A 24,478-nucleotide genomic window follows, 5' to 3' on the forward strand; every position below is an offset into this window, starting at 1 on the left:
CGATTCACCCTAATAAATACATTAATGCTGTCTCAACAAAAACCCGAGGTTTTAAACTGAGGACAGAGACTGTTGTTTTCACTCCTAGCTCTGAAATTCTTAAGTCCATCTGGAGATCTGGAGATAAGCTCTTGGAGACATCCCTCATGGGTCTCCACACTGTGGCCCAGAGCAAAACAGAACTGTAATTCAGAGTTCTTCAAAGGAGCCCTTGCTTGTTTATCGGTTAAATTTTGGTCACTATGAATTACATGACATTATAATGGCTTCACGTCAGATTCTGAACTTTCCCAGGCCCGGAGAACCACCTTTTATGGCCTCACACCAAGGCCAGAACCTCCCCAGACGCTGCAGGAAGATCTCTTCCACGATAAGACCTGATCATGAACTTTGGGCCTTGAGTTTAGGTCTAAGGAAAAGACTTTTGCTTAAAATTTAAAAAATGCATCAGTATTCTTTTTATTCATATATAAAAACTTTTAATGTTGTTTGTATTGATTAATAAAACAAAATGCTTTGCATATAATCATTCCATTTTATTGACATGTGTTCCTTGTAACTGATGTGTGTTTATGTGTGATCTTTCTGGTTTATCATTATGTTGATGGTGAAGTATTCTGTTTATCCAAAGGATGCGTTTAAGTGACTATTAATAATGTGTATCCATTCGAGTGTCTTAGAACAAATAGTATGCCAAAATAGTTAATGTGTTTAAATAATTGAATCATTTTTGTCTGCCTTTCTAACACATGAAGTTTTCTGTGAAATTACACACCCCAAATGGGCGGAGTTTAATAACGTAAGTCCCCTTTAAAAGTTAGAACAGAGTTTTGCTTGCTCTCTTGGAATCCTCTCTCGACTACCCTTCTCTTGAAGCTCTCCTGCAAGCCTCTGCTGCAACACCTTTCTTCTCTCCTTTCTTAAATGCTTAATTTTATTTTTGGGTCAACAAGGCCCCATGATAGCTAAGCTAAGCTACCACGTGGCATTCATGCATTCATTCATTCATTGTTATCCTTTGACAAACTTTTAACAAAGTAATAGCCTGATGCTTTTAAAGTGTGTCAAGTCTTTCAAATTTTTAAGAGAACTACCGATCTGAACTTTTCATAATAATAGCAAATTGACAGAAAGCGACTTTCCTTTTCTGTAATTTTTGAACGCTTTAAAATTTTTAACTTTTTTCCTAAATTCACAAAGACTTTTAATCTGGCTCCAACAAACATTTTAAAGCTACGAGAATCCATTTTCAACAAACACCTTCCACCTCTGGGTTCCAGCAAGCTGCTGACCTGACTGCAAGCAGCCATCCTGTCAGTAAAGCCAGCCAACACAAGCCTTTGGGATCACCCGGGGAGACCACTGAGTTGACGCCTGACCCAAGTGAGCACGCTGCAAAGAGCCTACATTAATGACGGACGGACAGATCATCCAAACCACCTGTTCAACGGATCAGCTAAGTGACCCAGTTAAAGGTTCCAGAAAAAGAGTTTTATTGTCAATGGCTGCAAAGTGGCTTCTTCACGAAATTCTAATCAGATTTATTTACTTAAAGTCTTTAAGATTTAGCTCTCTTTCTTTCAACATCTCATGAGTAAGCAAATTGTGTCCATAAATGAAATGAGTTAATCACTGTCCACAAAAATGCCAGTAAATTGTTCATTTCTTGGATAATTGTAAATAAAATGTAAATATTTCTGCTGTGGTTGACTTCAGTTTTAATTTAAAGCTACAAGTGTGTCGAATTTTATAGGTGAAGATTAACAGAATTAGAATATAGCATTCATAACCATCTTTTTGCTACTGTTTACAAAGACTCTACAATAATATTGAGTGAGCCCCTCACACTTTTATTAAGATGATAACTTACAAGATGAGGGTACAAAATTGGTGGGGTAAAAGGAAAATAACAATTTGACGTGGGTTGGCAACAGTTTTAAAATAAACATTTGATCATAAAACTGGAATTGAAACATACAATTTATTCTGATTTATGTGAAAAAAAAACACCCACAAAATGAAGATAATTGATAGATGTAAAATAACGAAGTTTGAATAAATGAAAACATTTGGCTACTTGTTGTTCATTCGGCTGCTCCCGGTTTCGTTCAGGGTTGCCACAGCGGATTTGAACCAGATCTGCATTGGTAATTGGCATAAGTTTTACACCAGATGCCCTTCCTGACACAACTCCAGTTTTACCTGGAGAAACACACAGCCACTGGTGTTCCAAAGAGGTCTCCCATCCAAGTACTAACCAGATCGTGCTCTGCTTAGCTTCTGAGATCTGATGGGATCAGGCTGACACAGAAACCAATTATCTACTTAATAATGCTAAAACAATTTAATTAGATATAAGTGCAACTACTCCTACATTTAAAAAAAAAGAAAAAAAACTTTTAAAAAATTACAAAATTAAGGAACTGTAACAAGTTGCATGAACAAGTCTACTACAACAAATGTAAAATAAAGAAGTTTTAATAAATGAAACCATTTGGCTACCTAATAATGCCAAAACCTTTTAATTAGATAAGTGCAACTAAATTTAAAAAAACAATTGCAAAATTAAGGAAATGTAACAATTTGCATGAACAAGTTTATTACATCATATGTAAAATAACGAGATCTGAATGAATGACATCATTTGGCTACCTAATAATGCCAAAACCCTTTCATTAAGTTGGTTCAACTTAAGTAACCCTGTACAGGACCAAGAAAATCAAGTATACAAAACCAGCTAAATGCCTTTCTAAACCTAGTCTGACTATAAAAGTCTCATGTCTTGTACTCAGTAGTGGCTGAGTTGGACTTATTGAAAAAAAAAATCCATGCAAATTCTTACTTTAAATTTTTTAAGTTGAACAGTGCATTTTTTAGAGTGCTATTCTTTATTTTTTCTTTTTTTGTGAAATTGAGGCTCATGCATGTTGTTTATCACAAGAGAAGGCAAGGGTGCATGAAACCCAGTCAACAACGAAGTGAAAGCGTGAAGGTAAACAAAATCTTGACTGAAGATGCAGTCTGCAGTCTCTCCACTAGGTGACACTAAGTCCTACACCGTGTAGCTTTAAGTATGATGAACACAATGTCTCAGTGCACTGACACTTTGCACAAATGGAACTGAATGTCCACACCCACAGATGTGCTTCTGGTGAAATCTGCTAATAAGAGAAGTTGTGCTCAGTTTGAAAGTCCTTATTGGGGATTATGTTTTGGTGTGTGTGTGTGTTGTGTGTGTGTGTGTGTGGTGTGTGTGTGTGTGTGTGTGTGTGTGTGTGTGTGTGTGGTGGTGTGTGTGTGTGTGTGTGTGTGTGTGTGTGTGTGTGTGTGTGTTTTCCAAACTTGTACATTTTTATTCCCAGCTGTAGTGAGCTACTTCTGATCGTATTTGTCTTAAACATGTCCAAATTCTTTCCTTTGAAGGGTCATATATTCATCTGGATGGAGAGGCCACAGCCCAAAAGTAAATGTTTATGTCACACGAATTACATACATACATACATATAATAATACTGCAATTAAATTTATTATATGAGGGGTGATGGAGATGTTTTGAGTCTGACCCAGAAAAAGTAGGATGTGGTTCTCCATCTTTTACACTCTAAGAAAACCAACATTTCTCTTGAGAATGTGTGAAAATTTTGACTGAGTGGGTCCAGTGTTGCAGACACAATATTTCAGTGAAATGAGTAGGGTGTCAAATTGGACAAACCGGGGGGGGGGTTATGACCATGAGATCCATGTGGACACAGTGATGACGTCAAGGGAGGACGCCCCGTCTTATACTATAGTGGAGCAAGATCAGGAAGACCCAGAACTGCCAAGATCCATGATATGGTCCCTGCTGACAGAAGAGACAGGGAGCATCACAGGCATTTCCCAGGAGAGAGTTCATTCGGTTCTGACGGAAGGAATGGGAATGATGAAACTTTCAGCACAATGAGTTCCAAAACTTCACACAGCCAATCAGAAACACACAAGGTTCCAGATGTCCAGGGGCAATGTTCTGCTTTTTGGGGCAGATCCAGATAACGTCATGTGATGAGTCGTGACCATGGATGAGACTTTGGACCAGCACTTCCAAGTGGAGTCCATATGACAGTCAAAGTAACGGGAACATGTGGGTTTTTCACTCTGAAGAAAGCCAAAGCTGTCTCGTCTGCTGGAAGCTTCATGGTCTCTGGGATGCTGAAGGTGTCATAATGGTGGACTATCTCCTGAAGGGACAGACCATCAGTGTGGCCTTTTACGTTTCCCTTTCATGACACCTGCAGGATTAAATCAAGTAGAAACTGTGTGGAATGCGCAGACGATGTGTTCTGTTTCACCAGAACAGTGCTCTGGTCCACACGTCGGTCATCGCAATCGGGCCAAAACAGGGAGTAAGGACCACATGCAGCCCATGGGACCAACATTGGGCAACCCTGCATTGATGTGGCACAGTGGTGGCTCCACATCAAACTCCACACAGAAAGGCCACAGGTGGGAATTGAACCCATTATCTTCTCACTGTGAGGCAACAGCGCAAACCACTAATCCACCATACCGCCCATTCAGATTGTATGAGTTAATATAATCATGTGAAATAGTATTTGTTAAAAACTGAACTGAACTTTCTTTTAACTTGGAGTTTCAAACTTATTAAGTGAATTTGTAATAGGAATAAGTTAATGCTTAATAAATTGACCTTCTTTTGAAATTCCTTCCCGTGATGCAAATCGGTGTCTGCAGTCAGCAGGCCCCGCCCCTCCTTTCACCTCCTCCCTCCCACGCTGTGGCAGAGGTGCGAAAACTGCCAAGTGCGCCTCCTGCTGCGCTCCGCAAATCCGGTGTCCCGCCAGCCTTCAGATGTAAACCCGGTGGATTGTTTCAGGCCTTTCCTGGGTCACAGCGTGCACGCGCAGGGCCGTGCGCAGTGTGAGAAGTGGCGCTGGGAGTTTTGCATTACACAAAAAGCTGCAGCTTCTTTTCTTATTCATCTGCAGCTTGGAGGGGAAACAGAACAGCGTCTCAGCTGCAGCCACAGACAGTCTGAACACACAAAAAGAACAACAAAAAAACTGTCAGATGCACACAAACACACACACACAAAACCCCTCCTCCTCAGAGATCCTCATCAGCAGCAGAAAAGCACAAACACTCTTTGGGTGCAGCGATGAGACCCTCCTGCTGTTCTGCACAGGTTTAGAATAGAATAGAATGCTTTTTATTGTCATTATACACAAGGTACAACGAAATTAAAAGACAGTTCCCATAGTGCAAAGGTGCAAAAGTAAATTAAAAAAAAAAGGAACATCATTCCTGCACATAACATTTAACAGACTCCACAGCCATGATCACTGTGCGAAGAATATTATCAAACCTGGCACAGTGTAAATGACCAAGTCATTCATCCCAACTGCAGTCAGACTGTATAATACCTCAAAATGTTTCTAGCATCATAATTACCTGCTGATTTTACACTATCAGCTATGTCTACTGTCACCTTTTGTGCTTTATTACATGCACAGCTATGCAATACTGTGCAATAATTTTACCATATCTATATACACTTATGCTCACTTATGGGTTATTCTTAGACTACAGGCACTTATTATGTCCTTTGATCATATTGTATGAAAAACAGAAAAAAGGGGGAAATTTCACACTTTTATAGGTATCTTTACAATGAAAGTGTGTTAAGAAATTTGTTCTAGTAGTCTATGATGACTTTTTCACCTTTTTTCAGCATCATTATATGCAAATATTGCCGTTTTGTACTTGTCCCACACCCAGACTTTTGATTTTCAATGATAAAAATGAATGGTAAAGAAACGTTTTTTCTAATGTTTTAAAATATCTCTGAATAAAATATCAGTAAAATAATCAAAACATAATTGGGGTATTCAATGTCATACAACTTTTGTGATTTTTTTTAAACAAAATGTAGTTTTCGCACACTATTGCCGTAATTTCCACCACAACACTGTAATGTCCCTAAACAGTTTGTATGAAAGATTGTTTGGGTAGTTTCTATGGAGATAAACAGTGACATCAGAGCACATGTGTATAGTGTCAAATCACAACAAACAGTTGCCCCAAGGCGCTTTATATTGTAAGGCAATGGTGTGGTGGAAATTACATTTACAAGGCCAATGGTGCCCGTAGTTAAAGAATCACCCTTATATTCTGTTTTTCACATAATCTGTTCACATCAGTATTTCTGCACCCACCAGCAAACATCACAGTATACTTTAGTCACCTTTCTTTAATGTAAATATTTGTCTTTACTGTAATACGAATCTTGCTTCTGCAACAAGTGATTTTTCCCTGCTGCGGGATCAAAATTTTTTATCTTATCTTATAGATAGACAATAGATAGATAAACTTTATTGATCTCACAGAGGATAAATTCAGATGTTACGTCAGCTCTTAAGACAACACACAAGGTGGGTGCAAGTAGAGGAAAATGTTCATCAAACAGCGTGTGCGAAGATAAGCAATAATAATAATACTTGTAACAGTACAAGACATGAGAAATGAGGTAGAAATAGAATATGTATACATACACGTATACATACATACACACATATACATACACACCCACGTACATACCTATATATATATATACACACGCACACACACACACACACACACACACACACACACACACACACACACACACACACACACACACACACATATATATATATATATATATATATATATATATATATATATACACACATATGCATATGCATATACATACACATACAAATACACCCATACACGCATACCCATATGCACACACATACCTATACACGTACACATGTACATATCTTACTTATCATATCTTATCTTATCTTATCTAACACTATGATGGAGTTTATTTTACATTATTTATTTGGGACGCTTTGTAATTGGTGCAGTCTTGTTTGTCTGCAATATTTCTTGTGTAAAATATTTAAAACTTGTGCTAATCTACTAATGCTGTTACATTAGTCCTTATAAGTAAACTACAAGACTTAATTTATTTTAGGTTGTCTTCTTCTTCTTCTTTCATCTGCTCCCCTTAGGGGGCGCTATAGCAGATCAAATGTTTCCATCTCACCCTGTCCTCTCTATCTTCCTCTGTCACACCATCCACCTGCATGTCCTCCCTCAGCACCTCCATAAACCTCCTCTTTGGCCTCCCTCTTCTCTTCCTGCCTGATGGCTACATCCTCAGCATCCTTCTCCCTATATACCCTCAATCCTTCCTCTGCACATGTCCAAACCATCTCAATCTCGCCTCTCTGACGTTTTCTCCAAACCATCCCACCTGAGCTGTTCCTCTGATATGTTCAGTCATAATCTTGTTCATCCTTGTCACTCCCAAAGAGAATCACAATGGTTGTCTGATGGAAAAATTGTTTTTCGGGGAGGTGATGGTTAAACACTAGTGGTTAAACACTGAGCTTCAGAATAGAAGATCCTCAGTTCAAAACCCAGCCAGACTGGGAAATTTCTAAAGGCTCTTGGGCAAGGTCCTTAATCCCCTAGCTGCTCCTGATGTGCAGCCTTGCATGGCAGCACCCTGACATAGGGGTGAATGTGAGGCTTCATTGTAAAGTGCTTTGAGCTTGCAGATGCAAAAGTGCTATATAAATGTAGAACATTTATTTATTTACCATCTTTTTCTAATCATTTTCTTCTTGATCAGCAGCAGCAGCAGTCACCACAAGGAAAGCATCTATAAAGAAATCTTTTGTTTTTAAATCAAAATTTTATTGAAAAAATAGCTTTGCAAATTAGGTTTTAACTTGGGAAAAAATATCACTTTTGAATATTGTTGGAAAAAAATGTGTGACTTTAAATCAGATTTTCTTCTGACATCTATCTTTCTATTGTCAACTACATCAAACACTATTTTTTAAATGAATTGGTGCGGCGATCAGGGTGCCTAATATTTTTGCACAGTATTTTATATTTGGGGCAGGGGACATTTGAAAACTTTCAACTAGTGGGAATGTGCAACTGATTTTCTATTTTTATTTTTTATATTTTTGATACATAACTCCTGAAAGCAACCCTGAAATTAATTGAAACGTAAAGAAACTTTATGTTACACTCTGACCTTTGGTCCTGATTTTAGTTTGTTTAATTTCTAATAATCAATATGACTTGGCAAAACACCACTAATGATTTTTAATGTTTGTTTCATATCAACCTGAAGCTCAGCACAGGTTCAAAACCTTCTTCTGTCTTGTGAACTCCTTCAGAAAGCTTTTACAACTCCAGCTATTTGGCAGTTCTTTCCCATTTGATTTGTTTTTTTTAAATGCAATGTGCAATATGTGATCAAACATGTTACAAACATTTGTATGCATAATAATGCATTCAATATATTTTTTATCTTCGTAGTGTAAATGAAATGCTTGAAGCCACATTGATTTTGAGAATATGCAAAGCTAGTGCTCATTCAGTGATCCTGCTAAATTCACTTTTCTTAATCTGGCAACATGATATTATTATAAATGAAATTATTATAATATTTCTTGCAACCCCACGAGATGATAATCTATAACAGTATAGATTATAGTTCGGATAAACTGACAGCAGCGTGTGAACATCAAACGATGAGTTATTTAAAAAAAATGTTTGTCAGTTCCTAAGCTCGGCCTATATAAGGAGTGAGTGAATTGCTCATTCACACTTGACAAATGCCTACGATGTGCTGAGGGCTCTGCACAAATGGTCCACATTTGCAGAATTCTAACTAATATGTGGAAAATGGCTGTGGGTGGTTCGTGGGATCCTTGAGTGTGAAATGTGGTGCTTTGAAAGAGAAGATCTGTCAAACGAGGTTTATTAAAACACAGGATATAGCTGACGCACTGAACATTTAGAAATACAAAAATAAAAGTTCTAAATTAAAAAAAAATAAATAAAAATGACACATTCCTTTCTAAGAGAGAGCAGGTTTCCGCTAAACAGACCAGTCAACAAGTAAATATATACAGCAGACAAGTGAGTTCGTACACTGCTTGTAGTATGAGAATAACAGTCTGAACAGCACATATTAAAGTTTGCAGCCACATGATGATGCATCCAACAAAGAAAAAAGATTTCCAACAAGAAGATTATGGGATCACCAGCATCTGTTTGTTGGTTTGATTGTTTGTCAGCAGGATTATACAAAAAATAGAGATCCTACTTTAATGAGCCCCACTGACGGAGCAGAACATGGACCAAGGATGAACCTATAAAAGTTGGGCATAAAAGGTGACTTTGATGCTTAACGCTAATTTTTGATCTTGATTTCTTTGTTCCTCATCATGGGATCAAAGCAATCAGCAATCAGAATCAAAGTTCAGTAACACGATCAAAGATGATCAGGTTGAAAGTTCAGTGTTAAAGATTATAGTATTGAATCATGATCAAAGTTCAGCAATTGGACCAAAGGTCAGGAATATGATCAAGGATGAGTGACCAGGATCAAAACTCAGGTTCAAAAAAGAGTGACTGGGATCAAAGCTTGGAGACTGGGATAAAAGGTCAGAAATTATTATTAAAGTCCAGCAGTCTGGATCTAAGTAAAAGAAACAGGATCAAAGGTCACTGGCTATGATGAGTGCTGAGTGATCAGGATCAAAACTTATGTTTATGAGTGGTGATTGGGATCAAAGGTCAGCAATTGTGATCAAGGTTTAGCAACCAGAACCTAAGTAAACACAGCTAAAGATCAAAGTTCAGGGACAGGATCAAAGATGATCAATCAGGATCAAAACTCAGATGTAAGGATCATGATCAGGATCATAGGTCAGTGATCAGGATTAAATTTTAGCAACCAGGACCTAAATACACACAGATGAAGATAAAATGACAGGAACATGATCAAAGATGAGTGATCAGGTTCAAAACTCACGATCAAGGGTGATCAATCATGATAAAAGGTCAGCAAATCAGGATGAAAGTGTAATCAGGATCAAAGTTCACTGTTCAGGGTTATAGCTCAGCAACCAAGATCAAAGTACAGTGATCAGGATCCACATTCAGCAATCTGGATCAATAATTAGGAATATGATCAAAGATAAGTGATCAAGATCAAAGGTGAGGACCTCAGCAGTTGTATGCACTCAACCGAGTGTCGCTCTGGTTATAGTCTGTTGTATTTCATGGTAAAATGCCACACATGCTGCTGGCGTATGGGGCGTGACATATGTCACAGAAGTCTAAAATTTCAACTTAAAGCAATGAAATTTCCTTAGGCACACTTCTAGATATTATTCCCACTTACTTTTTAAAATCAGAAACTCTGTTTTGAAGAATAAGGTCTCTTTAAAGCCATTCACTGAGGGCAGAACCTAAGATACCTGAGGAAAAACTTCTTTATTCCTTAAAATAAATGCTATTATCTATTGATTAAGCTCCAGAATAGTTCCACAAAGAGCTGTTTTTTCACAGCATGGCACACCAACTTTAAAAACGTCTATCCCACTGGATTGTCCTATAACACACAAGCATGTGACGGCTTATATTTCTTCTAAATGATCTTCCACGGCCTCCACATGGACTTGGAGTGCAGTAAAGAAGCCGAACTCAACCCCTCGTGGTTCTCTGGCTCCTCCGCAGAAGACACCTGGCTTTGTTCGGCCTCTGTGTCTAGGTCCAGGTCGGAGTCGTCGCTGGAGGAGGTCAAAGTGTGCGGAGACACGGACACGCTCTAAGAACAAGTGCTCTCACTGCTGGGACCCTCTGTGACCTCCGGCAGTGACACGCGGAGGTGCTCCTGGTCGCTCAGAGGCATACTCTCCAGGAGGTGGTTCAGCAGCTCCGCAGCCATCGTCGGTTCAACTCCTGGACAGCTGGAGACAAACGTGTGCACGTCGTGCATGCACTGGATGTAACCTGCAGCGAACCGCTCACACGCCTCCCGCTTCACAGCGTCCACCCCTGGAAAGACAAAAAGATTGTGTTTTTTGTTTATTTTTTTAAACTCCAGTATAGAAAAGTTACAATATTTTATCCAGTGCATCCTAAAAATAAAATAAAATTAATTAATTTGCAGATGTGTTTAAGAGATCTGGATAAATGAGATTTAATTAATAACTCAAAAGGAGAAATCCTAATTAAATTGCTTCACTTGTTAACACTGAAATGATTGATAAACATGTTGGAATCACCTGTGAACAAATCAAGTACATCAGCTTTTAAGTCTCAGGCACTTTGTTTTAATATTTCATACAAATATACTCTATGATATGAATCTAGCATATACCACATTTTCCGGAGTATAAATCACACTTTTTTCTGTATTCTCACGTTTTTAATTTGGGATTTTGTGCATTGATCTGGAGTTCTTTTTATTATTGTTATTTATTATTATATTATTGGAGTGCATTTTGTTTAGTGCTTTGATTCCTAGTAAAGGCGTACATAAATAGTAATTATTATTGTTATATATATTAAAAGCCAAATGACTTCTGTGTGCTTGTGTGTGTGCGTATGGCTTCAATCACAGAGACACTGTAGAGAGCTGACATTTGTCATTTGGTACACTTATGTATTTTGGATCACGGAAGAATGCAGCGAAAATGGAAAGTTGATAGGACTAATATTTTGGAGAAATTAGGGATATTAGCTATCAAAGGTGAACAATGGATGTTGATGATTCCGGACTCACACGCCATTCCAGCAGGGGGCAGTAAATCATCTCTGTATTAAAAGCCAAGTGGCCTCTGTTTACACGTGAGTATGGTTTCGATCACAGAGAAACTGGGGACAGCTGACGTTTTCTGTTTGGTACAATTTGTTATATTTATGTATTTTGGGTCAATCTAGAGCCTGTGGATCCTCACGGGCAACTCGCTAGTTATTACTATTATTATTATTAATATTATTATTATTATTATCATCATCACTAAAGAATGTGTGATTTTTTTTGGTATGTAAGTCGCACCAGAATGGAAGTGGCAGGATTTCCCAAACTAGTAAAAAAATAAATAAATAAATGTGACTTATACAATGGAAACAACCCCATTTCATGCAAGGTTTACCATGGTGTCAATAAAAGTGATTTCAAAAATTTTGTGATGGTATCACGGAATTTAGAGTGAGACTAGGTGGTGGGTAGCGAAGTGTTAGTGCACTTGGCTTCAGTGTGGAACGCTCCCCGTCCAAACCCCACCCCTGCCACATTTCTCCATGTAATGTGGAATTGCATCAGGAAGGGCATCCGGTGTAAAAGTTGTGCCAAATCAACATGCAGATCCACCTTGTTTTTGCTGTGGCAACCACGAGTGCAAAACAAGGGAACAGCTGAAGGGATGGGCGTGGGCGCTGGAGTTAAAATTAGTGAGCAAAAGGTGACTGCATTATGAATTCCCCAATAAAAATGTCTTATATCTTACATTTTCTGATTGTAGGTTCAGTTTGTTTGTTCTCATAAGCCACTAAAAATCAACTTTCTGATACTTGAAACTTTTGCAATCCATCAAACAATTTTTTTTTTTTTTTTGAGTCATATCTTAGGTGATGTGTTTAGGTGCTGTGATAAAGAAAAAGAGTTTCGGGTTCAGCTGAACTGTATGGTGTTAGGAATTTCAGCTTCATGCAGGATAATTGTTTCTCTATTTCTCATGTTAAGATGCCCAACTTGAAGCAGCCGGATGGGACAACAGATGAAAATTAGGCTCTTTATCTAACTGTGGCTCATTTGCATGTCATTAATGTTTAATCATGCGCCCTGTCCTTTATAAATAATGAATTAAACATACAAATACATATACTGTAGCATATCAGTACACTACCTCAAATTTGGACCCCAAATTTAACAACACTAAAACTCTAAAATCATGTGACTTATATAAAAAAACATAATTAATGACTTGTTTGTTATAATGGATTCAGTCTCCCAAAAGAGTTTTAAGTATCTGCAAGTTGCTTTTAATAGTATAAGACAATCAACTGAAGCAAGTGGTGCACAGATTAGAAAAGCAACACTTTTTTGCTGGAAAAAAGAGATATAGAAAGTTTTATGTCACTATTAAATTTCCTAGAAATAAATATAAATAAAACATGTCCTAGTCTACCTTGACAACGGTTCTGCAGGATGCCCTCCACCCGCTTCACTGTCAGCTCCAGGACTTCTGCATTCTCCATCTTCGACTGCAGCTGCAATCAAGTGACAAAAAAAGAAAAGCTGCTTTAGTGCAAACACTCAGCACACTAATTGTGAGTTTGTAACTCCTGCAGGTGTGCGACCGATTGTCTTACGTCTGCGTCTGCGATCAGAGCTCTGAGCTCCTGCAGGCTGTCGTTGATGCGCGCTCTTCTTCTCTTCTCCACCAGAGGTTTCCTCGTCTGACAAAAAGCAGAGACCCACACTGGCTTCAGATCTTCTATCAGTTTGTCACTTAAAAAGCACGCCGTTCCTACTCGTCTTACCTTTCCGTTTCCGTGACCCTCCGTGCCTCTGATCGCTCCGTTTGCGCCTTTACGCACGAGGGCCATGTTGGAGCCCGCTGACCCAAAGAACCGTTAGGAGGACAGATGGCCAGTCTGCCGTTTCCAGAGCTCTGTGCTGGTATATATGACGGCTCATTTGCATATGAATACATGAACTGGCTGCAGCGAGTGCGCGCAAAGTTCGCACCCGCCCCTCAGTGTACTTGTAATTGCGCTCTTTTTGTCCCCAAACTGCTCCAACTCCTGCAGTCACATCTGGAGAGAAAAATTCACCACACTGACAATAACATGCAACTCGAAAGTGAGGCTCCAGCGTGGGGGCTTGATAGGGCAGCGACCCCCCCCCCCCCCCCAAAGAAATCCTGTAGCCACACCAGACATAAACATAAACAGACCAGATAATTCAATTTTACAATTCAAAAATCTACCTTTTAAGACTAAGTTGCTCACTTTTTATAACTGATCATTTGATTTATTTTTGTTTATGCACTGTATGGGCATTAAATGAGATACTTTATTGCACCTAAAGAGGAGAAGCCTCTTTCCTGTGGGTGATTTGTTACTGATATATTTATTGTTCTGGTGTTGTGGACCCACAGTATCTTTCTATTTTACTGATGCATACAATGTATCTTCATGTGTGCCTTCCAAAGCTGTAGTCATAATATATACTGATGTGGAGGGGGTTATCCCCCCAACATTGAAATATACTCAAAATGCAAAAAATACTTAAAAAATTGAATGATATGACAGAGAACTAAGTATTGGCATCAAAAATAGACAGCAAATGTATTCATAATCATCAATAAACTTCGCAAATTAATCATTACAAAGTAAATCTCGTAGGACCCCACAAATTTAACAGAGGGTCCCACCTATAACTCCCACTCATCGTGTCAAAGCAGGTGTTAATATTTTGATGAAAGGAGAAAGTAGAACTATACAAAAAAAAAAAAAAAAAACAAGGGAGGAAAAACATACTACAAAAATAAATGGCAGGAAAATCAATCAGATAAATTTGTGTTCTGTCCTAGTTTGAGGTCAGATTGGACACCCACTCAGCAGAATTTGCTGTGGGTCTGACATAGGTCCAGATTGGTACTGGATACAGTTTTTTCACCTTTGTTCTCACTGCACTCTTTATTTCATTACTTTCAAATGTATTAAAAGGTGAGAAAATGATAATGTAATGTCAGTGTCCCCATGATGAGCAGGGAAGAGGAAAAAAAACATGGAGAGAAGAACAGTGGACCAGAGGAGAGGAGGCGGAGAGAAGACAAAAGGAGAGACCTGAAAAGGAGGAGAGAGGAGACAGCGAGAGAATAGAGGAAAGGAGAGGAGATGAGTATACAGATAACACGAATAGAATATAGGAAGAGAGGAGAGGAGAAAGTAGGATGAAGAGAACAGAAGAGGAAAGCAGTGCTGCTCCCTAGTGTGGGACCCTGCAGCAGTTTTAATTACACCCCCACCACACACACACTTGGTGCCTTGATCAAAATATTCTTTATTATTAAAAATGTACAAAATGCGATCACTACAAGTGTATCTCAAAAAATTCCAATATTGTGAAGAACTTTAATTTTTTTGTCAATTATTTCAGAAAGTGAACATTTTCTATATTCTAAATTCATTACATATACAGTAAATAAAATATTTCAGCCTTTTCTCCTTTATTTCAATTTTGATATATTATGGCATATAACCCCCCCCCCCCCCCCCCAAAAAAAATAAAAAGAAAAAAGTATCTGAAAATGTTAGAATATTTCAAAAGATCAACCCCCCCAACACACACAAACACACACTCAGACACCAAAAAAGGGAGGAGATTTATAACAAAGAAATGTGAAAAATTCTGGATATTTCTGAATGCACTCAATATTTGGCTGGGGCTCCTTTTGCATGAATTATTGCGTCAGTGCGGAGTTTCATGATGGTGATCAACCTGTGGTACCGCTGAGGTGCTGTGGAAGACCAGGTTCCTTTGATAGCAGCTTTCAGCTTGTCTGTATCGTTGGGTCTGGTGTCACTCACCTTCTTCTTGACAGTACCTCATAGATTTTCTATGAAGTTCAGGTGAGACGAGGTGGCTGACCAGTCAAGTACAGCAATACCAGGATCAGCAACCAGTTACTCACAGAATTGCTGCTGTGTGCAGGCGCCAAGTCCTGCTGGAAAAGGAAATCAGCATCTCCAGAGAGTTTTTCAGCAGATGGAATCTCCTGCTGGATGGCTCATTTAAACAGCCCATTTTCCTGGACACATCTGTGCTAAGTGGCTCTCAAAGCACTCCCTCCAGCCTTAGTCCACTCCTGGTGAAGTTCCCCCCAAGTTCTTGAACTGGCTTTGCTTGACAATCTTCTTAAGGTCGTGGTCATCCCTGTTGCTTGTGCATCTTTTCTTACCACACTTTTGCCTTCCAGTCAACTTTCCATGAGTATGCTTTGATCCGGCATTCTATGAATAGCTGGCCCTTTCACCAATGACCTTCTGTGGTGTACCCTCCTTGCGGAGGCTGTCAATGAGTGTCTTCTGGACATCTGTTCAGAAGACACTCATTGACAGCCTACACAATGAGTGTCTTCTGAACAGCTGTCCAGTGAGCAGTCTCCAGACAGAGAGGTTCATGCTATTTATGCTGCATAAATAGTGAGTTATTCAAACTTGAAATGAAATATTCAAATATTTTGAGATTCCCCCACCCCCTTCTTTCAGCCATAGGCCTTAATTCTCAAAAAGTTAAATAAAAAAAAATAATACTTGACCTTATATGCAATGAGTCTAGACTGTATAAAATGTTCTCTTTCCGAATTAATTGACAGCAAATGTAACTTTCCCACCATATTTTAATTTTCTGACATGCACCTGTATATTTCCGGATGAATAGTGTGGAGGGAACGCGCAGCTTTAAATAAAATACGGAAAGCACTACCATATCTGGAGCTTTCCTTCACAATAAGTGCACTAAGATCAACAACGACGGAATATAATGGCATTTCTTTGCCTAAAAAATAAAGATAAACTTGTACTAACATAAGTGTTAAGTGGAAACAAATACGGAGAAAGTAACCAACGGTAAAATATTTTTATTCGGGCAGGAGCTCTTATTTTGACAGGGCGGAGGCAGCTCCCCACACAGCGTTTGTCGTCAGAGAGACGCTGGTGTGACGTCACTGTGTGTCGGGGGCGACGCCACTCGGCTGCTATAAAAGCTTCCCGTTTGCGTGAAGGAAGGCAGCGCTCTAAAACAGACTCGACACGGTGCGCAGACATGGTGAAGATCACCTTCCACACGACTTCGGCGCAGAAGTCCGACAAAGACAACGACGACGACAAGTTTGTCATTCCTCAGGGTCACGTGAGTCCACTCTTCGCTTCTTTTCCTGCGTGTTGCCATGGCAACGAGGGCTCGTGAGCGGTCTGTTAGCTTTAATATTTATTCATTAAAGTAAAATAAAAAGGGAAAGAGGGATTTGTTACATTTAATGTTATTACGTTGCATATCAAATATAAATAAATATAAATATCAAATGCAGGGTTTTTTTTGTTTGTTTTTGTTTGTTTTAAATGCTCCAGGTTATTGAACATGTTATGACGTGAACTTCTTTAGTCACAGTGAAAAAAAATGTTGTATGGGTTGATTAGTGTTATAATGTTTATTATGTAACTTTATTTCTTTCTCCTTTTTTATGAGTTTTTACATCAGTTGTTTCGTGCACTTTTAACAGGGGCGTACACAGGTTTTTCAGTGTGTGTGGGTTGGGGGTATAGTGATTAAAATCATGCACATAAAATATTACTGATTTTTATACTATAGGACTTAATGTTGCTCTTAATACTGAATTAAGACCACAAACAGCTGAAAGAATTCCTCTTAGTTTGTGTGGAGGCATGTGTCCTTCCTTTGACGATTAATGCAGAGGTATCAGTGTAGCGTTTTGTGGTGTCGGATGAGACATGCAATTTTATTGGTCAACCTAGTTTATTTTTAGCCAATCGGGATAAATGTAACAGTCGTCTGCAAATGGCCACGTTTGGATGACGTAGCTTTTGACGATTGTTACAGTTATTGTGATTGGCTTAAATATAATGGGTTCAACCAATAAAATTGCAAGTCTTATCCAGCACCACAAAATGTGAAATCATCATAATTGCAGCATATCAGTCTCTGTGCAAACTCATGGATCCTTGGGGAATTCTCATGCCTGTAACCAGTACGTTTTGCAATAAAAATCACATATACATACAGAATAAATTGGAGGGAGATGCTTAAAGGAGCTAAATTCAAGGAATTTTGAGGGTATTAAAAAAACACACACACACACATACAAAAACTGGGTTTTAGTCAAAGTGTATTAATTTGGGGAGGTGATGGTCTTAGTGGTTAAGTGTTGGGCTTGAGACCAGAGGGTTCTTGGTTCAGATCCCAGCCTGATTGGAAAATGACTAAGGGCCCTTGGGCAAGGTCCTTAATCTCCTAGTTGCTCCCGGTGTGTAGTGAGTGCCTTGTTTGGCAGCACCCTGACATCGGGGTGAATGTGAGACATTATTGTAAAGCGCTTTGAGCGTCTGATGTAGATGGAAAAGCGCTATATAAATGCAGTCCATTTACCATAATTTCTTGGCAAATTATTCTAAGTGTTTTCTTTTTATATCTTTATTTATCATTGCATTAGTCAAAGAATAATGATAGTCTGCAAATAACGAGGATGGCTTTGGCCATCAATATGCCAATTATTATTTTATGAATATTAATATATTCTGCAAGTAAAAAATAAACTAGATCTCATTTACAGTGATATTAAACACACTAATCAGTATATTATTGCATTCAAAGTGACATTTTCAAATACAAATTGAAATAATTAAGTACTTAATCTGTTACCAAATGACTTGGCTGGTATTGTTTCAGTGTTGATGAACTAAAACATATAGTCTGTGTGTTCGTTCTTTCTGAGAATTAGCAGTATTAATTAATTGAGAGCTGAAATGGACAGATGGTCTGAAAGTCAACTTTTAAGATGTAACAGGATCATGTGGATGATTTAGATCAATGGCTCAGGAAAGATTTAAGGAATGTAAAAAGGATTAGCAAATTAACCAGATTTGAGAAATAGAAAATCTTGGATTTTTATTTTACAGGGTTCCTATAAATCTACTTCTCCAGTAATCTTGTATATCTCTTTAAATCACACCCAAAAACAACCTGCTAAATGCTTAAATGCTCCCTGGGCTTCAGGTAGACTTCTTCTTGCAGCGCTCTACTCGAGCTCTCGTATGATGCGTAGACTGAGGTTGTGTTTTAAAGTCTTGCGGAGGACGAGGTCTTTGATTGTTCAAGAAAGCCTCACGTTTTTCTGGGATGTGTTCATATCTGGAACACTTCCCAGGGGCTGTACACATTTAGATATCTGGCACATGAGCCCCTTCCACCTTCCAAGTACTGAATAACACATAGTGACGCAACCACCGCTTGTGCACACATGTTTATCACTTGTCATATGTCAGTTGACGTATAACGTGTGATCTCAAACATTGTGTGAATCTTGACTGGCTGACAGGTTTGGGCTCTGACGTCAGAGGTAGTGTGTGTAGCTCTATTAATGCACCCGCCCCCGCCAAGGGAGTCCTGCTCCACGCATTTGTTCTGATTTCACTCCCACTCAGGGTGCCAAGGAACTAGCAGCAAATGCGCAGTGTGGAAATAGGCCTCTAAGAATAGACCCAGACGAGCGTGTGCTCGCGTCTTCGTCAGAGCTTGGCACAACCTGCTCCTCCTGCATCCATGCTCCATAGCAACAGTAGTAGGAAGATTACAGCAGATTGAAAGCCTGGGCGGAAATCTGGCACAGCTCAGTCCGGCCTACATCTGCGAGGTCTCCTCGCCTGACTAACTGTTTGGCAGCTGCTTCACGTTAGAATTAACCCCTGAGAATTTGCAGATTTTGCACATTTGCATTAAACCTGGTTTATCTGGGTTTAAGTTGTTGTTCAACAAGAGTAGACCTGTGCCCAGGGATTCATAACTTAAACAGGTATACACCAGATAGTGTTTAATCCAGAAAGTTTTTGCATTGCTTAATTGTCTTAAAACCATTTGTAATATTAGTTTAAATGGGCTTAATCTGGAAAAAGGAGAGATAATCTAGTTGGTAGCTTTAAACTGGACTACATCGAGGACTGGTTTGGGTCTGTTGTTTAATAGCAATAAACCAATGGAAAAACATTGACAATTTTAATTTAACAAGTTTAATTTGAATGCTCTTGAACTATTTTTACTAGGGGGTTTTATAGACTGTTGGTTGCACAAAATGTGTGTTTTCAAGAGGAGCAATTATGAAGCAGAGTTTGTTTTTGTTTGGGGGTTTTTTCTGCTGTTTGTATAGAACAATTAATTCATCAAAAACTAATTAACCTGTAATGAAAACAGCTGGTAGTTGCATCCTACACGCTCATTCACTTCATGCTAAAGAATCTGGAGATATGCACGGTACCAATAGGAAAATAAACTAAAAACTGGAGAGTCAGCATGTGCACTACGTACGCTCTAAAAAGTAATTCAGTGTATATATTACAGTAAAAAAAACAACTATGCTGACTTAATGAAATCTATGAAATACATTGAGTTGATTGTTTGAGTTGGATATACCAAATGAAATGCCTAAAAATGTATTATTATTTAATAATTTATTTATAATTAGTATTTGAGTTTATTTCACTGAATTAAATTAACATTTGCCTAACAAATTAGATTTTTTGAAATATACTTAATGTGTTTTGTAAATTTCATTCAGAATATTTGGAAATGATGAATATACGTAATATTTTTTACTTAGATTTACCAAGATCATCAAGTATAGTTAAATGATTTCACAGCTTTTTAATTTACTCAGTATTTTTAAGTGTAAAAAAAAAAGTGAGTAGAGCACAATAACAATTTTTAGAGTGTACAACAAAAAAGCTGAATATTGAGATCAAGCTGTCAGTGCATCATGATGAGTTGGATTTTTACACCCACAGTTTGAAGTGTTTGCCAAATATGACTCGGTTATGACGACTCTGGAGAAGGAATCCTGTCTCTTGGCTAATTAATTATTGTCTTCCACAGGAGCAACTGGTTCTTCCCATCAGTCCCAAGAAGCCTTTTCCATCTGGCCTATGCTGCCTCGTAGTTGGCCTGATTATCTTCATCTCAGGACTGGTGCTGGCTTCTGTCTGCATTTATCGTAACCACTACGTACCTCAGGTCCGTTCACACTGCCTCGTTTCTCGTGTATTTTTCATGGATCTGATTGGTAGAGAATTTAAAAAGCAAATCTTACAACTAACACTTGGTGCTGTATACTAATTCAGCTCTGGTGCACTCTGTTAGCAGATGCCCGAAGACAGCTTGTTCCACTGCCGCGTCATCTTTGAGGACTCCTTCTTCTCTCCTCTAAGGGGCCATCAAGAAATCGAAGAGAATGTCGGCATCTACCTCAAAGACAACTATGAACAGATCAACGTCCCTCTGCCCCGCTTTGGAAGCAGTGACCCTGCCGATATCATCCACGATTTTCAACGAGTAAGGGGCACAGTCAACTCTTATACAGGGTACTTTTCCACAGCATGGGCTCGTTTGTGTAATCAGGAGCTAGTGAAAGGATACCGGTCAATTTGAACGACGTACAGACGTATCATACACATATGGTTGCAAACATTTTTTGAGCATTACAAGTTAAAATACTTCCATTTTCAGCGTGCTATTGGCATCAGGCCATTGTGGTACTATAACCAGTTATCTCCTGGTTCCATATCAGGGACTAAAACTTTCCAACGTTGCATGCTTCCTTTGGCTCAGTTCCTGACGAGGGTCAGTACTCAGTCTAGTGTATTAATGTCAGCTATGACAAGAAGATTTATTTTATTGCGTTACATTTTTAAGTTTTTGCACTCTTTTGATTTCAGGGTCTCACAGCTTACCATGACATCGCTTTGGACAAATGCTACATCACCGAGTTGAATACATCCGTGGTCATGCCTCCTCAGAGCCTGTGGGAGCTGCTCGTCAATGTCAAGGTCATTAAGGCTGTAAAAGTGTCTTTAGAGATCAATTCCTGTCTGATACAATAGAGGGTAATGTTCCTGTTCGTCCTTCTTCCGATGGTCTGATTCGTTGTCTCTTTGCCACAGAGGGGGACGTACCTTCCTCAGACGTACCTTGTCCAGGAGGAGATGACAGTGATGGGGAGGGTGAGGAACATGAGGCAGCTCGGCCCCTTCATCCACCGACTCTGCTATGGCAAAGAAACGTACCGCCTGAGGCGCCGCAACCAACGTCGACGTGAGTGCCGCACTTCCCACGCATTGGGTGTCCCTCTGCCAGTCTGACGTGACTATGGAGCGCTGGGTCACTTTCGCTAAACTTGTCACCCTCTTTTCACACTAATACGCGTGAGATGAGTTTGATGACGTGCTGGGCCACCAGCACTGACGGTGAAATTATTCCTTCAATGAGTCACTGGAGATGGAGATGACAACCAATCCAAATAGGGGCTTCCTTCCACGTGTGCGTGAACCTTTGAGAAACCCTCCTCTAACAGTCTGATGGTCATGTCTGTGTGCGTGTGTGGGCTCAGCTCGGGAGCTTCCTGAGAGCTGGATGACTCACTAGTAGTAGTCTGATCCACACACTGCGGAGGAGGCGGTGTTACATTGTCATGGTCGCCCCGTGTTCCATTGGCTTGTTCATAATGATGCAGCGAGGCTTCCTCAAGAGTACATATATGGATTTGTTTTTGGAGGGTACTTGCTTTTGATTTGAGATGAAAGTAGGCGTGTTCGGCTGACACATTTTTCTAAACGAAGCTTCTTTTTTTTTTCTCTCCCTTGTAGGCATCGACAGGCGTGAGACGACGAAGTGCCACAGTATTCGTCACTTCGAGAACACTTTTGTGGTTGAGACGGTGATATGCGACAGGGTCTAGCACTTCCGAACAATGAAACCAACTGCAAACCATACCTCTTGAATTATTTAGGCGTTTAATTGCACTTTAAGAGCAACGTTTAGTCCACTAGTTTTCCATTTATTTATTTATTTTTTTTTTTTTTAATGTCACACTTTGGACTGAAAATGCTCTTCTTTCCTTTTTTTTTTCTTGTTCCCATGTGCATTGTCTTTTCTGTATGTATGTGACGTCATAAAGGTGTGAAGATATATCTGTAGGTTGTCACATTGTGTGGGAGATTTTTTTTTTTTTTTTTTTGTAATGCTGCAACCCAATTTAAATATTTTACATATATCCTTATTGTTTTTGAGTTACCAAGTGCTGCCTATACTGTGCACTCAAGTGAATGTGTTATATGGGAGCTCATTTACATTTTTTAGTTTTCAATGTTAAAAAAAGCAAAATAGCAAAACATACCTCATGTACTTTAGACGTTTCTTTGCTGGTCTTATTATTTATGACTACTGTACATACATAACTGATTGTTCCTAAGCAATATATACTGTAAATTAGTTTTACTTTTAGAAGTCATATCATTACATGCATTGATTTTTATCTGGAATCATCTTGTTTTGTGAAAGATCGTTATCTCTGTGATCTCTTTATTTCCTTTGCTGTCACACTTTCCTATTCTTGGGATGTAATTGGCTATAGACTGTAAATTAGTAGCAGTGCTTTTGAAGGACAGAATTAACCAAAGGCTGTTAGAAAGGTTATACTTGGTTAAGAATCCATAAAATATTAAGATTACTTTACAGATCACTTTCTGTAGGTGATAACACCGGCTATCAGTTCCTTAATCCTCCTGATCTTGGCATTATTATTATTTGTGAAATGTCAGTGTACCCCATCTGGTGTGTCTTGGGTAACTTTGAAAAAAACTCCACTCTTTTGAGAGAGACCTGTGTGGTATGTGCTCATTTTTCATTTTACATTCCTTAGCTGTACAGTTGATACTACTTGTAAAATCCTGCTGCTTTACTAATAAATGATCAATCTTTTGTTTTTGTTTGAGTGTTCATTAGTTAAAAGTTTTAGTGGAGAACATAATCGGCTTTTCATCTGTTGAGCATGTGGTAATTTCCTCTTAAACTTCATTGTTAAGGTTCATGGGGGGTTGGTGGGGTTTTCTTCGCCTTCATCAAAATGTAGCCACTCTAAAATTTAATTTGAAGTGTTTAAACATTTATTTGAGCAAAAATAAATGAAGTGCTACGCTAGCTACAGTCACAGTTTGACCATCCACAACACTCTTCAATGTAATGGTTGATTAAAACCAAATGTCTAGTGGCAAACAAAAGTAAAAAATGCGGTCAGCTAGAATCTAAATGTCCAAAGACAATGCAAATGCTTATGTAGCTACATTAAGAGGAGACATCTGCATCTTTTACCACCCTAATCTGCTGCAGATCTTTTCCAGCTTTGTCCATTTGTCTGGCCAATCAGTACAAGTCTTGTACAGTTCAAAATATGCCTTTTCCTTAGCATTTGCCACTTCTATTTTCGCCTTATGTCGCAGCTCCTTGTACTCCTGTCTGCTTTCTTCATCTCGTCAACTATCCCAAAACCTTTTTTGCCAACCCCTTTCTCCTTATGCTTTCCTGGACATCTTTGTTCCACCACCAAGTCTCCTTGTCTTCCTTCCACTGTCCAGATGTCACACCCAGTACCCTCCTAGCTGTCTCCTTTACCACATCTGCAGTACTTTTCCAGTTGTCCTAAATTGCTTCCCTTCCATTCAGTGCCTCTTGCACCTGCTCACTGAATTTCACACAACAGTCTCCCTCCTTCAGCTTCCACCATCTGATCTTTCGTTGAGCTCTTATTTTTCACCTCTAAAGTCATCCTTCAAACCACCATCCTATGCTTTCTAAGTACACTCTCCTGCCACCACCTGACAGTTTCTAATTTATTTTAGCTTGTATCTCCTATGAAGAATATAGTCCACTTGTGTGCACCTTCCACCACTCTTATGTCACCCTGTGCTCCTCCCCTTTTTTTGGAAAGTAGGTGTTCCCCACAGCCATTTCCATCCTTTTTTTTTTTTTTTTTTTTTGCAAAAT

At 39.0% G+C, this 24,478-nt stretch overlaps 2 protein-coding genes across 2 annotated transcripts; one reads left to right on the top strand and one right to left on the bottom strand.

The window, feature by feature from the left end:
• Positions 1-8,811: 8,811 nt before the first annotated feature.
• On the bottom strand, positions 8,812-13,622 carry hes6 (hes family bHLH transcription factor 6). The gene is given in 4 exon segments (XM_034182678.1): positions 8,812-10,914; positions 13,053-13,134; positions 13,237-13,323; positions 13,408-13,622. Coding segments are annotated over 4 exon segments (645 nt in total). The 5' UTR covers positions 13,474-13,622; the 3' UTR covers positions 8,812-10,504.
• A 3,022-nt stretch (positions 13,623-16,644) lies between these two features.
• Positions 16,645-22,956, top strand: itm2cb (integral membrane protein 2Cb). Its single transcript, XM_034182677.1, has 6 exons — positions 16,645-16,786; positions 20,537-20,674; positions 20,801-20,992; positions 21,376-21,486; positions 21,601-21,751; positions 22,303-22,956. The coding sequence occupies exons 1-6, from the start codon at positions 16,700-16,702 to the stop codon at positions 22,392-22,394; spliced, it is 771 nt and encodes a 256-aa protein (XP_034038568.1). The 5' UTR covers positions 16,645-16,699; the 3' UTR covers positions 22,395-22,956.
• The last annotated feature ends 1,522 nt before the right edge of the window (positions 22,957-24,478 follow it).

Source organism: Thalassophryne amazonica, chromosome 12, assembly GCF_902500255.1.
Source record: "Thalassophryne amazonica chromosome 12, fThaAma1.1, whole genome shotgun sequence".
NCBI lineage: Eukaryota > Metazoa > Chordata > Actinopteri > Batrachoidiformes > Batrachoididae > Thalassophryne > Thalassophryne amazonica.

Coding starts and splice junctions, on each gene's coding strand:
- itm2cb (XM_034182677.1), top strand. CDS start 16,700: ATGGTGAAGATCACCTTCCACACGACTTCGGCGCAGAAGTCCGACAAA. Junction 20,993..21,375: donor TCATCCACGATTTTCAACGA/GTAAGGGGCACA, acceptor TTTTGATTTCAG/GGTCTCACAGCTTACCATGA. Junction 21,752..22,302: donor GCGCCGCAACCAACGTCGAC/GTGAGTGCCGCA, acceptor TCTCCCTTGTAG/GCATCGACAGGCGTGAGACG.